The 12,717-nt window shown below is 35.8% G+C and overlaps 1 protein-coding gene across 1 annotated transcript in view; it reads left to right on the top strand.

The window, feature by feature from the left end:
• Positions 1 to 354: 354 nt before the first annotated feature.
• Positions 355 to 12,717, top strand: part of BTBD9 (BTB (POZ) domain containing 9) — a gene marked incomplete at its 3' end in the record, with an annotated part of 14,253 nt that continues 1,890 nt past the window's right edge. The window contains exons 1-5 of the mRNA XM_010157292.1: positions 355 to 522; positions 5,383 to 5,593; positions 6,665 to 7,028; positions 8,595 to 8,859; positions 10,845 to 11,064. Of these exons, the coding sequence (XP_010155594.1) occupies positions 441 to 522; positions 5,383 to 5,593; positions 6,665 to 7,028; positions 8,595 to 8,859; positions 10,845 to 11,064 (1,142 nt within the window). The remainder of the gene's footprint in view (positions 523 to 5,382; positions 5,594 to 6,664; positions 7,029 to 8,594; positions 8,860 to 10,844; positions 11,065 to 12,717) is intronic.

The raw sequence follows: 12,717 nt of genomic DNA, 5'->3' as shown, positions 1-12,717 counted from the left end.
GTCTGTAGGCCTGGTTTAATTAGGACACCCATGTGGGAAAATGGTGTTCTCAGGGACGTTAGTGCTGTAGCAAGAATGTCGGGATGAAATTTTTGTGGCTTGTAGTGAACAAGTGAATGACAATATATTACTATCTGATTTTGATGGCTAAGAATGGATGGTCAGACCTAAATGATGTTGGCTTAAAAAAAAAATTCTAATGCTACTCTGTAATGTTATTAGAAATTTTCCATTGGAGTGGAGGGATTTTTTTGAGAATTTTTTTCCAGAAAAATTGTAACTGAGAAATACGTATCTCCCTTTTGCCACGGGCTGCCTGCCCCTTGTTCCTGATATATTTCATGTATTGTTTCAGGATATGGTGCAGTTGTTCCTGGGCAGCTGGGTGTTGCTGAATAGCGTTTCTATGAGCTTGCTGTTCAATCTGTCTGTTGTTCAGAATGGCAAAGAACCCTAATTTTCAGGAAGTCGGTCATCTGCCTACAGGCTACGTCCACTGTAGATCTTCAGACAGCTTTACTGGTGAGTGGACCAATGTATTTTCTTCATATTTGAACTTAAGCGTTTAGTTGTATGCCATTTTAACCAGGTTATATCAAGTACGTTAATACCTGTTTCATATGTGATTAGTAAATAATCTGTACTTCCTGTATTGCTGTTTGTACCTAGCTAAACATATTTCTGCTCTTTTATCAGAGGAGTACATCTCTGAGCAGAATGTAGAACGATAGCACTACAGTGTGTAACTATTTGTAGTCTTTAAGTCAAACACTTTTGGTACTAGCTGTTGTTTGGGATGCTGTCATTGAATGATGTGGTTATTTACCATTAACCAGATTTAACATCTGCATTTCTTTTTAATGTTTTCAGAAGAGATGGGTTGGAGATGAGACTTAAAAGTTTGTGAATTTAATTTACTTGGTCTTTTCTATTCTAGATCTATACATTCATACTGCACTGATTACATTGTTATTATTGGACGCTGTGTATTAGAACATATTTTTTTCCTTTTCTGTTAAAATTTTCACTCATAAACTTCGTTGTTATTTAGAAGTACAAAGGAGCTTCTGTAGCAAGCGTTCTGACAGAATCAAAGTATTTACTTGAGTTATACTCTGTGCATGTTGAAATGTTTACTAATATTTCCTGAGATGTTAACTTACTGTACCAGAACTTCTGAGAACAAAATACTTTTTTATAGAAAGGCAAGTATATCCATTGAAAAATACCCCAAACCATATCGTTTGAAACAATGGTCTATTTGTGCAGTGGCCTTACTGTCACACCTGCCATGTTCTGTGAGTCTTTGGTAATAGAAACTAATTAAAATAATATGTTGGTGGAATTTATTTAAAGCGTAGCAAAATATTTTGGTAAGTATTGAATTACTGAAAAGTGAAATACTACTCAAATCCTTTCCAATCAACTGACAGCCAATTCCTATTTCTAGATAAAATAGCAGTGTAAGATAATTATATTTAAGAAAATTTCCCTTGTGTAGTTCTGGCAAAATCTGTATTATCTTGATAGGTACAAACTAGATGGTGAAGGAACTAAGTGTTTCAAGGGTATGAAATTATTTGCTCGGTGTTTATAATCCCGATTTATTTAATAAAGTATTTAATTCTAACAATAGTCTGATAACTTGCTTTTATTTATGATGTTTCAGTAAGGTTATCAGTTATGTAAACTTCTTTCACTCATTTTATATATGAAATGAAATTCCAAATTGTTCATGAATAATTCCTTTTTCTGTGCCTGGTATAAACCCAGCTCTTCCATGTTTCATTGAAACAGCACTGCCTTTCAAAGGACTGTAGTGATAGCTCAGCTGCGGAGAGGAACTGACTTAGTACCTGTCTTTATTGCAGCTCTGTGGGAGTCATTTAGTAAAGATATCACAGGGGTTTTTGCTGTTGTTTCTGCATTTTCTAGGTCACATTTTTGTATGCCATAACTTGTTACAGGTTACTTACTAAAAAGACTAGGAAGCAGAAAACTTTGGGGGTTTTGTTGTTGTTTTTCTAGCCATGATGCATATTGTGTAATAAGTATTAAGCAGTGTTTTTCACATGCTCGCCGTTGAAAACGGCTAGCAATAAGTGCGTTTTCTGGTGGTGTCTTGCACAGAAGCAATTAGTTGGCAGGCTGACTTAACAGATGCCTTTTGAGACTGTTACAGTTTTAAGGGCTCCTTAAACTCACAGAGAAGACCCTTGTTTTTTTTCTGTCTGCAGCAGCTGACTCCTGAAGTGATTAATTAGCTCTGAATACCTGGAAATAGGTTGTAGCGCTGGCAAGAGACTTGTGAATGTCATGGCCTTGTATTGGGAAGTTGGTTACATGGTCGTCTTTGACTGCCAGGAAGAGTAAACACCTGTATTCTCTGAAAAGGGTGTATTCTTTGAAAGGGATGATGTGATTCGATGACAGAAGATGCCAGAGAGGCCTTCAGGAAGGGTTTTGCTAAGCTCCAGGCAGCATCCCTCTTCGCTTTTTTTGTTTTTATTTTTTAATTGTAAATAATACTTTGAGTTGCAACTAGAAAAATACATGTTTTGCTCTACAGGGAAGTTATGAGCTCATAGCAACTTGCCACAACTAAAGCAGTATATTACTTATTACTTCCTCAAATAAGACATGTGCAGATCACTTCAAGGGTTGTCTGAATTCATACCATTAATTAGTCCTAGTCAGGGAAGATCTGAAGTCATGTGTTGTTAGGTTCTGTATTTTGAAGGTGGGACTGCCCTCACTGAGCTACTTTATATGGAAAATCCACAATACAGATGAAACTTGCTTTGGGAATGTGTGAACAAAATAAGAGTGTGAGTGCTTCTTCAGTATACTGATGTTGCCTGCTGAAAGCACACAAGGCATGTACATGTTTTTCATAGTGTTGCCGGTTTCCAACACTTTGTGTCATTCCAGCATTTGGAAGGCTCCTCAGCCAGAGGCTTGTCGCTGTCGTTGTTTACAAGCTGCCTCGCTTGTAGAGGCCTGTATTGCCCGTGATCAGTATGTTCTTGTAAACTGGAAATTTAGAATAATGAGTTGTACCGGCAATTTGGAGAGCGTTAAACATCAAAATGAATTTGTCTTGCAGCTTACACACGGGCATTTCTAAAATTCTACTTTCATCGCTTGCTGTAGTTCAGGGATTTATGTTTATAAGGACTGGCATCATGGCCTTAATAGCAAGCGTCCCCAGTTCAGACTTTGTCCTCTTCTATACACTGATTCTTTTTTAGAGAGAGGTTTGTGTACCCTTGAGAGGGAAGTGATTCTGTTTGTTTATTTAACCTGAAATGGAAACAATTTTCCCTTGAACTTTTCGCCCCATTGACACATGACAATATCCACAGCTACTGGAAACAAAGTTAGCCTGCAGCTGATGCCATTCCCTTATCTTTACCACCTATATAGTGGTAAGGATAACATACAGACAGTACCTGTTCTTACTCTTCAGAGATAAGTGAAATAAAGTAGGAAAAAAGGAATTAAAAATAGAATTTAAAACCAAAACCTGTCTGTACTTGTACGTGTATGAAGTGTCATAAACCAACCTCTCTAATCAAAACTGGAACTAGTGGAAGAGAGATAGCACAGATTTGTTTGGTAATGTGCTTGTAACTTGAAGGTAGTTGGGTTGCCTGACTATTGTGAATGAAGATCAACAGCAGCAATTATGGACTTGTAAGGTACAGAAGTCTGGAAGGAGTATTGAGGCTTGAGGATTGCAGCTGAGTAACAAATACATCCTTTTGTTTGCTCCTTTGGTGTGATAAAAGACTTTATATTCTGGGAGCATTTCAATTTTACTATCTTCTGTAAACGCTCAAATAATTATGATGTAATAAATATTATTGCTACTATAGATTGATGCAACTGACCCGAGGTGATTTAAGTTACTCTCTCTTGTTACAAAATAGATGTTGTTCAAAGTGTATGTTGGTTAAATCGGTTCAGTGCAGAGTTGTCTTAGCTAATTGTAAATTAACCAGTGCAAATGGAAGAAACAGTCTGTTATTTGGACAACTCATAAAAAGTAATTTACTCTCATGAGAGGAGAATGACTGTACAGTGTCCTGTGCCCCCATGGTTAGTCTGCCTCCAGTGTCTCGGCCAGTATTGCTGGTTCCACGCCATAATGGCTACACAGGCACACAGCTTCTCATCAAGTAGCAGACCCAGCCTGAGGAAGGCTGGGTTTTGTTCCCATTTGTGCTGTGATCTTTATTATCAATTTAGTATGCTGTATTTTTTCTTAGATCTTATTTTCTATTTCTATCACTCTTTCTAGTTTAAAGTTCTTTGGGACTGTTCTACAGTAGCTTGGTTTTTGGGTTAAGCATTTCCAGGTCTTACAGAAGTGCAAATAATTCTTAACCCCATGTGCATTGCTTTATTTTCTTTGTTGGGGTAGAAATGACTGGAAATGGATGTGTATTTTCTCATGATACTTTTAAAATGTAGCTTAAAAATGCATTCATGCCATGAACTTTTCACTTTAAAGATTAATGTGTTAGCTGTGTGCAGGGTATGGCCTCATCATTTTCCTGCTTCTTGCAGTACACCATCTTTCTTAAGCACTGAGTATGTGCCTATTTTGAGAAGTGGCTAGTCATTGGAGCACAAAAGGTGTCTCTGAAAATACGGATGATTATTATCTGAAACAGTCAACCTCTTCGTTTTTAAAAGTAAACCGAGGTGTGATGATAGAAGCTGATTTAACACTTAAGTTCTCCTCTTGATGCTCTTGTCACTGAGACTCTTTTCTTACATATATGAGGGAACAAGAAGGCATCAAGAAAACTGAGTGGAAAGGATAAAACAGCTGAGTTGTACATTGTAAAGTTTTGCTCTTTGGCAGACTTTGTCTGTTACTTATTAAAAGTTATCCGGATTGTTTATTTTCTCCCAGTTCTGGAAAGTTGATTGGACTTCTCCAAAACCACTGATTTTTATTAGAGACTTGGGAGTTAAGACTGTGCTGAATTGGTCAGTTTATTTATAATTTATGTGCATTTTAATTCAGATAAAATAGCTTTCTAATGGTAACTTTACTTAAAATTGTTTAATTTTTAATTCCTTTTGTTAGAAGCTTTTTAAGTAAATGGATTGACAGAACAAGGGGATGGAATTATCTGAAATATGTTCTGTTGGCTAGACTTGTTGATACAAGCTGCATCAAGTCCTATTGTAAATTAACTTTAATAGGTTTTTAAGAGGTTTATGAAACCTCTTGGTTTCGTTTTTCTTGTAATATATGGTAACACAGACTAGTTGCTTTTTTTTTTTTTTCATAATCACAGCTTGATCTTTGCCTTTTTTTAGTATTTGTACCCTTTATAATTTGGGTTGTTTTCTTTTTCACTTTAGGCTACCAATATCCCCATCCCTCCAAGATGAGTAACAGCCATCCCCTTCGTCCTTACACTGCTGTGGGTGAGATCGACCACGTTCACATTCTGTCAGAGCATCTCGGTGCTCTAATGAATGGGGAAGAATATAGTGACGTTACCTTTATTGTAGAAAAGAAACGTTTTCCAGCACACAGAGTGATCCTGGCTGCTAGGTGCCATTATTTCAGGTGAAGTATAGCTTTTTGTCAGGCTCACAAGGGATCTTCATGCAGATAAGATAAACATTGTTTCTCTATGAACTTTTCAGGGCGTAATCATCTGTCCATTGAGTGTGACCTTTTCTTTGTGAATGTTTCCCAGCACATCAAATCATTGTGTCCAAATATAAAAAGATAAATACCATGTCATGATGTTGTTCTTTTGACCTTCATTAAATTGGATTTTGAAGCAGTTTCACAAATTCAAGAGAAAGATAACTTCAGAACAGAAAAGTTCTTATGTAAAATTGTTTTGATTTCTCAGAGCATGGATGGTGTGCTTATATGGAATATACTCAATTAGAAAGTTGAATTTTGGTGCATTGGAATCTAAAGAGATCTGGCTGATACAGGTTAGAACATGTATTTTAAAACTAGGAATAATACTAATACAGCTTTTTTAAGACCTGGGTGTTTTTCAGTCTAAATGTAAGTAATGACTTCCTGATAATCTTCCAGTTAATTTTGTCAGAGGGAGGCTAATAACTAAACTGAAGTGTGAATGCAAATCGTGTGCAAACTGTCTGTCACATTTTAAAAAGTAATAGTGAGTACTTTGATTTTTCTCAAGATTCAGGATTTCATCCAAGTTGCTATGTGCTGGGTGTAAAGTAAGGAACAGAGGATTAAGAATCCTGAGATTTACTAATCTGCCACTGCTGTTATAGTGGCGAATATTCATTTCACTTGCTTTCTGAAAGGTTTTTTTTCTTTCTCACTGATAGCGTTATATTAAAAAAAAAAAAGGTACGAGAATCATATCTCAAATTCTGCTTCACAAGCTATTGTTCAAAGTGGAAATGGAGCAAGTGTTGTGTAGGATAAAAACATGGTGTATTAAAATGTTATTCTTGTGCAGCTGCTTTCAGAGCAGAGCCACACTTTAAATGCCAAGTAGAAGGGCTTTTTCTTTTGTAGATTGTTAAACCATATCCCCTTTGTATTCCCTTTGCTGTAAATAGTAATTTATTCTTTTTGCTTTCTACATTTTGCCTGGTTTTTATCAAGATATAAATTTCTTAAATTTTCTCTTCCTTGTAGGGCATTATTGTATGGTGGAATGAGAGAATCTCAGCCTGAAGCAGAAATTCCTCTTCAGGACACCACTGCAGAAGCATTTACTATGTTGTTGAAATATATATACACTGGTCGTGCTACACTACGAGATGAGAAAGAGGAGGTTCTTCTAGACTTCCTAAGCCTAGCACATAAATATGGGTTCCCAGAACTGGAGGATTCCACATCTGAGTATCTTTGCACAATACTTAATATTCAGAATGTCTGTATGACCTTTGATGTTGCCAGTCTTTATTCCCTTCCCAAATTAACTTTTATGTGCTGTATGTTCATGGATAGAAATGCCCAAGAGGTGCTCTCCAGTGAAGGCTTCTTATCACTTTCTAAGGTAGATCTTTTGTTTGCACTTTTTCCCCAATAATGTTAATATGTGTACAGCTCCATGATGGAATACTAATGGGGGCACCAGATAAAGCTTTATAGGTATATAAGTTGTTCAAGTTAGCGGGTATCATTTGATGCTGCTGTAACTGTGACAGTTGGAAACGTTCAAGCCAAGATGAACTGAACATCCTGGTGATCTGTTCTGATTTTTTTAGTTCTTTTATTTTGGCCAGTCAGTATCGCTAAATACAGTAATTCTCACAGAGCATTCTAAAAGGTGGGAGCAGGCAATCTAATCTTAATTTTTTTCATCTGTTCTTGAAAGAATATAACTTGGCTTCCGAATGCCAGCCAGGGGATATAAAGATTTGAAGGTAGCAGAAGATAGTCCAATCTATTAACTTCTTGATACAGGCTGCCTCAGTGATGGGTGATTTTCTACTGTGTAAGCTAAAGCGCTGTGGAGGTTGTCATCATGTTGTGAAACTGCATAATACTGAGGTATTGTAGGGTGGTTTGGGTGTTTTGTGTGTTAGTTTTGTTGTTGTTAGATGCGTAAATATTTGCCTGAGTTAGGCTGATCTGTGACACTGAAATTTTCCACTTACTCTGGAGTGGTGTTTGAGTTGGACATAATAGTGATCGTGTTTTCAAGTGGTGTTCACATGAAGCATCTTGAATGAATGATGGTTTAATTATTGTTTGGGGTTTTTTTTAAGTGGTTTGAGTAGAAAAGCTGTGATGAGTCTGTTTGAATAAGTACAAGACACTGCTCCGCTGAGTGACTTACTAGTTGTTTAGGGGAAAAAAAGGTGGTGTTTTTTCTCTACTGTAGTCTGTCATGTACACTTTGTTAAATCTGAGCTCTGAGAGCATATTATTTGCTCATTACTTTATTGATTGTTCATCAGGAAACGCATATTTTATGACATCTTTGTCATGCCAGTCATGGTATAGATGAGATTTATCCTTTTCTTAAGCAAACTCCTAATTATTCTGCTGAGTGAATATCAAAAAGATGTTAAATTCTTTTTATTTTCATTTTGCAGTCAGTGTTTTTTTTGCATGAATAAGAGCCACTGGAGTTGTTACCTGCTGATTCTAAGTTGGTACCAAAAGAGAGAGAGAAGGGGGGGGATCTGTGTGGAACTGTCAAATAGTTAAGATAGTTCAAAAAGGTGATTCAAAGCCATACTTTATTTTTCTCATCAGTGTTCTTATACCAGCTTAAGTTTAAGGGGATGCTTTGAACTCTACTACTGAATCCTCAAATCACTTCTTATATTCCAAAGTAAATTTGAAGAAGTAACCCAAACTAAATTGATTTGAATAGTTTTCCATATTTCAGTTCTGACTTATTTCTCCTAGTGGAATTGTAGTATTACCTGATGGATTCTGTGATTCTTGCATAAGTAACTAAAGCTGCAGTTTCAGGTTCACCCTTTTGCAGATTATTTTTATATAACTACAAGTTAATACCTGTTAATTTTGGCCTTATTTTGATTTCCCTCTTTTGTCCTTTCTTAAAAAAAAATCTGGTTTGTTTGTTTGGTTTGTTTTTCTTTTCCAGGCTGCTCTTCTAAGTATTGTACTGAGGGACTCATTTGCAGCTCCTGAGAAGGACATTTTCCAAGCTTTGATGAATTGGTGTAAACATAACCCAAAGGAAAACCATGCTGAAATCATGCAAGCAGTACGTTTGCCACTCATGAGTCTAACAGAACTACTAAATGTTGTAAGACCTTCGGGATTATTGTCACCTGATGCCATCCTCGATGCCATTAAGATTCGTTCTGAGAGTCGGGACATGGACCTCAACTACAGGGGCATGTTAAGTAAGCATCGAGGTTTTTTCTTTGGTTGGTTCTTTGCAGTTCTTTTCTCCTTCAGTGATTACAGTTGTCTGAAGGATACCGTAAATTTGTGCTTTGAGTGTTTATCTGTTATTACCTGTTTTAAAAGTCTTACATAATAAGAAATTTTATGTACTGTTCTTGCCATTTCCATTCCTCAGACAATATTAGTCAACATATTTTCTTGCTTTGTATCACAGATACTGCTCAGACATGAATGTTCTAATAAGAGTGTATTTTCGTAGAGGAAGTGCTATTTAAATAGAGAAACTTCTGCAAAAAAATACCATTAATACAAATGCATTGGCTGGAGATATGTGCTGTTTAAATGGTTTTAGGTTGATGGTGACTTGTTTTCTACTTCATGAAGATTTTCATCTTTTCCCCACCACTTCTGATTTTTCTCCTACTCTTTACATGCTTGCCCAAAGAGTATAAACAAGTCTTCCAAAATTGTATTACTGGGAGCCTAAAAATTGTGAGAAGCCTTCTGTTTGACTTTTGTCTGTGTTAATTCAACAGGAATATCTTAATGCTGAGCTTCAGAAAGATGTGTGTTTTACAGACAGTGTTTGCCCCACAGCTAAGAATAAAGTTAAATGTTCTTTGAGAGCTTGCACTGTAGTCTGTCAGTCATGCATGATGAGCCCTGAAAATAACTGCTTTTTCAAAACTGCATCTCCACTTTGTGCTCTCTTACAGATATTAATATTTAAACATTTAAGTTTAATATTAGGATACTGTAAAAAGCTTATTATGCAAGACATGCTGTTGGCAGTGCAGTAGATAAGTTTGAAAAAGTTAAATGGTGTTTTCTGACTTACTCTTCTGCATATTTGTGTGTCAATTATAATATGCTCCTAACCTCAAAATTTCTAGCTTTGTCAAAATCACAGCTTTTTAGAGACTTGAATTTCTGTGTTGGTTTAGTACTAGTTCAGGCTCGTGGGACTTTCCTGTTTGTGGAAACATTGACCACTTGCAGTTGTGCATTTGATGTTTTAATGTAGTAGTACTACAATGCAGTTGAAACTTTTAAGATTTCAAATTCTGTTCTTTAAATGTTAAACTTAACATCCTGTTAAAATTAATAATTTTCTTGCCAACCTGCCCGAATTGTTCAGGGGCAGCTCTTCATCATTTAGCTTTCAGATCATGTTTTTTAGGCACTGTCCTCAAACAAGACTGTTAAAAATGTCTTTTTAACAGGGTGATTCATCAGTGTATTGTTTTGTAGTTGGAGTCAGGCATCATTATCCCCAGTTATCTTGATAGAAGTTCTATTCCTAGGATGTAGCAGGTTTATTACTGTAAAATAGTGGCATAAACCACTTGCTTTATCATGTTGGTGAAAAGCCCAAGTAGCCGTAATATCCCATTTCACTCAGGTTCATTTAGCTTTGCAGAGTACTGGAAGCTTGTATGGCTATCAAAATAGCTTGTATAGCTCTACCACTGTATGTACCACCCTGCAAATTTGTGGTGCATCCATGTCTTGAACAATTTATGTGATTTCTGGTTTCCTTCCACTTCAGACAAACAGAAAAAAATCCCCGTTTGAAATTAGAACAAAAAATGAGAAAGCAAAAAAATGTTAGAGGTGTGGTGAGATGATGATCACAAGGAGAGACTAAATGGACCAAAATATTAAAACCTGGAGGAAAGGGGTGGTTGAATGAGGGAGGTACAATAGAATTCTGTAAAATCTTGAAGGGGTATGAGAATATAGATACAACATACAAGTAAATTACTACTACCATAAAATACCTGACAGTCAGCAGATGAAATGGAGGAAGCAAAATTTCTAAAATACCTCTCTTCTTGTACTTTTGTTTTTCCTTGAGCATGTGTTTGTGGCTGAGAAAGGATACTGGTCTGTGTTCTGACCTAATACAGCTGATATTCAGGGCATCTAATATGCAGAATGAGAGTGTAAAAATTAAGCAATTATTTCTTTTTCTTCTTAGTACCAGGGGAAAATATTGCAACAATGAAGTATGGAGCGCAGGTTGTAAAAGGGGAGCTGAAGTCTGCTTTATTAGATGGGGATACTCAGAACTATGACTTGGATCATGGCTTCTCTCGACACCCGATCGATGATGACTGCCGTTCTGGAATTGAAATTAAACTAGGCCAGCCATCAATAATCAACCACATACGGATACTCCTGTGGGACAGAGATAGTCGGTAGGTGCCAAGTTGACATAAAAAGAGAAGGTAATGCATTTTGTACTCATGGTAATATATCAGTGTGAAATATTCATTAAATATTTTATAGAAGCAGCATGGTACGGTGTTGGAGATGACAATGACAGGTTTTATTTAAAAAACCCCCCTTGTTTCTATATGAAGCTTACAGACCAGACCATATTTTGTGATATTAAACTACCCCATAATGTTTCAGTGAATTTTTTTTGTCTTCATTGTTTATACTGCTAATGAAAGTTTACGTAATTTAAATTAAGTTGAAAAATAATATTCTTGTTCTTTTGCAGAAACCGTATTTTTTACATATTTACATTCCAGATATTGAAGGAATGTTTGTTCAGATTTTTTGACTATATCAAAGTTGTTAAGAAATAACATACTTTGACAATAATTCAGACACAGTAAAATTTATTTATAATGTGAATTACTGACTTAACTACAGTAGATACTAGAAGCCACTTCATGATGACACTGGTGATGTATGAACTATCAGGGATGCCTTAACAGTCTAAAGCAGCTGAGCATAAATTGGCTATGGAATGCATGAAAGATCAAATTACGCATATTTGAACAGTTGACTGCCTAAGCAGGAAGATTGCGAAGTTCTTTTTATCTGACAAATTGAATGTATTAATTTTATAACTTGCTATGACAAAGATTTTAAAATTTAGTAGAAAGCTCATGCACCTATTCATAAGCAATTTTCTATTAAAAACAATAAAACAAGATACTTACACTTTTAACACATTATTACGCTTTTGATAAAAGATTAATTTTATATTACTTCCAGATGAACAATTTAGAATTGCAAAGCAGTTGCATTTTATTTTCTTAATTAAGAAGTGTTATTTTAGAACAGGGTATACTAATGTTTTATTGATTTTTATTTTTTGTAAATGATTTTTAAAAAATGAATTGCAATTATTAATCATTCAGAACAAACTGCATGAATTTGTAGCTTTTTAATTGTTTCACGTAAGTTCTCCTGGTTCAGTTCAACTGAAATGTATGTTTCTCCTCTATTCCTTTGGAAAGATTGAAAACGAAAACTTTGACAGTACAAGGAAATACTTCATACAATATTATACTACTTGTCCCAGAAGATCAACCAAATTTATAAACCAATTATCAACCAATGTAATGAAATTTGAAAAAGTATTAAAGACATTAATAATGAGGTGTTCTCTAGCAATTTTTAGCAAGTTGGCAACTGATAAAATGCCTCTCATCTGCAAGGCATAAATTGGCAGCTGCTGAAACTCGGGGGAAAACCCTTCTCCTTGGGACAACTTATTAAAAAATTATCTGTTGCTTGGTGTCCTATGCCCTCCCTTTGAAATTTGTAGAACCAACTATTTTTGGTGGCAGAATATCAGACAAGATAGACCTCGACTCTAGAGTTTTTTGTCTTCCAAAAATACTGAGGGTGCAGTGGTTTAGGATCTAGTTTCTCTGTCATCCGGAATTTTTTGTTTTTCTGTGTAAAGTTTGCTATTGGACTTCCTTCTGATTCTTGTCAGGTATAGTACTTGATTTGACAGTTTTCTTCTACCCCAGTAGCTCAACTGTCCAAGGTAAAAGGCAAAGGAAGAATTTGGAGTACTTTGTCCAGCTGTGGTCTCCTCAGTGTAA

Source organism: Eurypyga helias, unplaced genomic scaffold, assembly GCF_000690775.1.
Source record: "Eurypyga helias isolate BGI_N326 unplaced genomic scaffold, ASM69077v1 scaffold14100, whole genome shotgun sequence".
Lineage (NCBI taxonomy): Eukaryota > Metazoa > Chordata > Aves > Eurypygiformes > Eurypygidae > Eurypyga > Eurypyga helias.
Note: the sequence above shows the minus strand (reverse complement) of the source record. Positions and strands in the feature narration are given on the sequence as shown.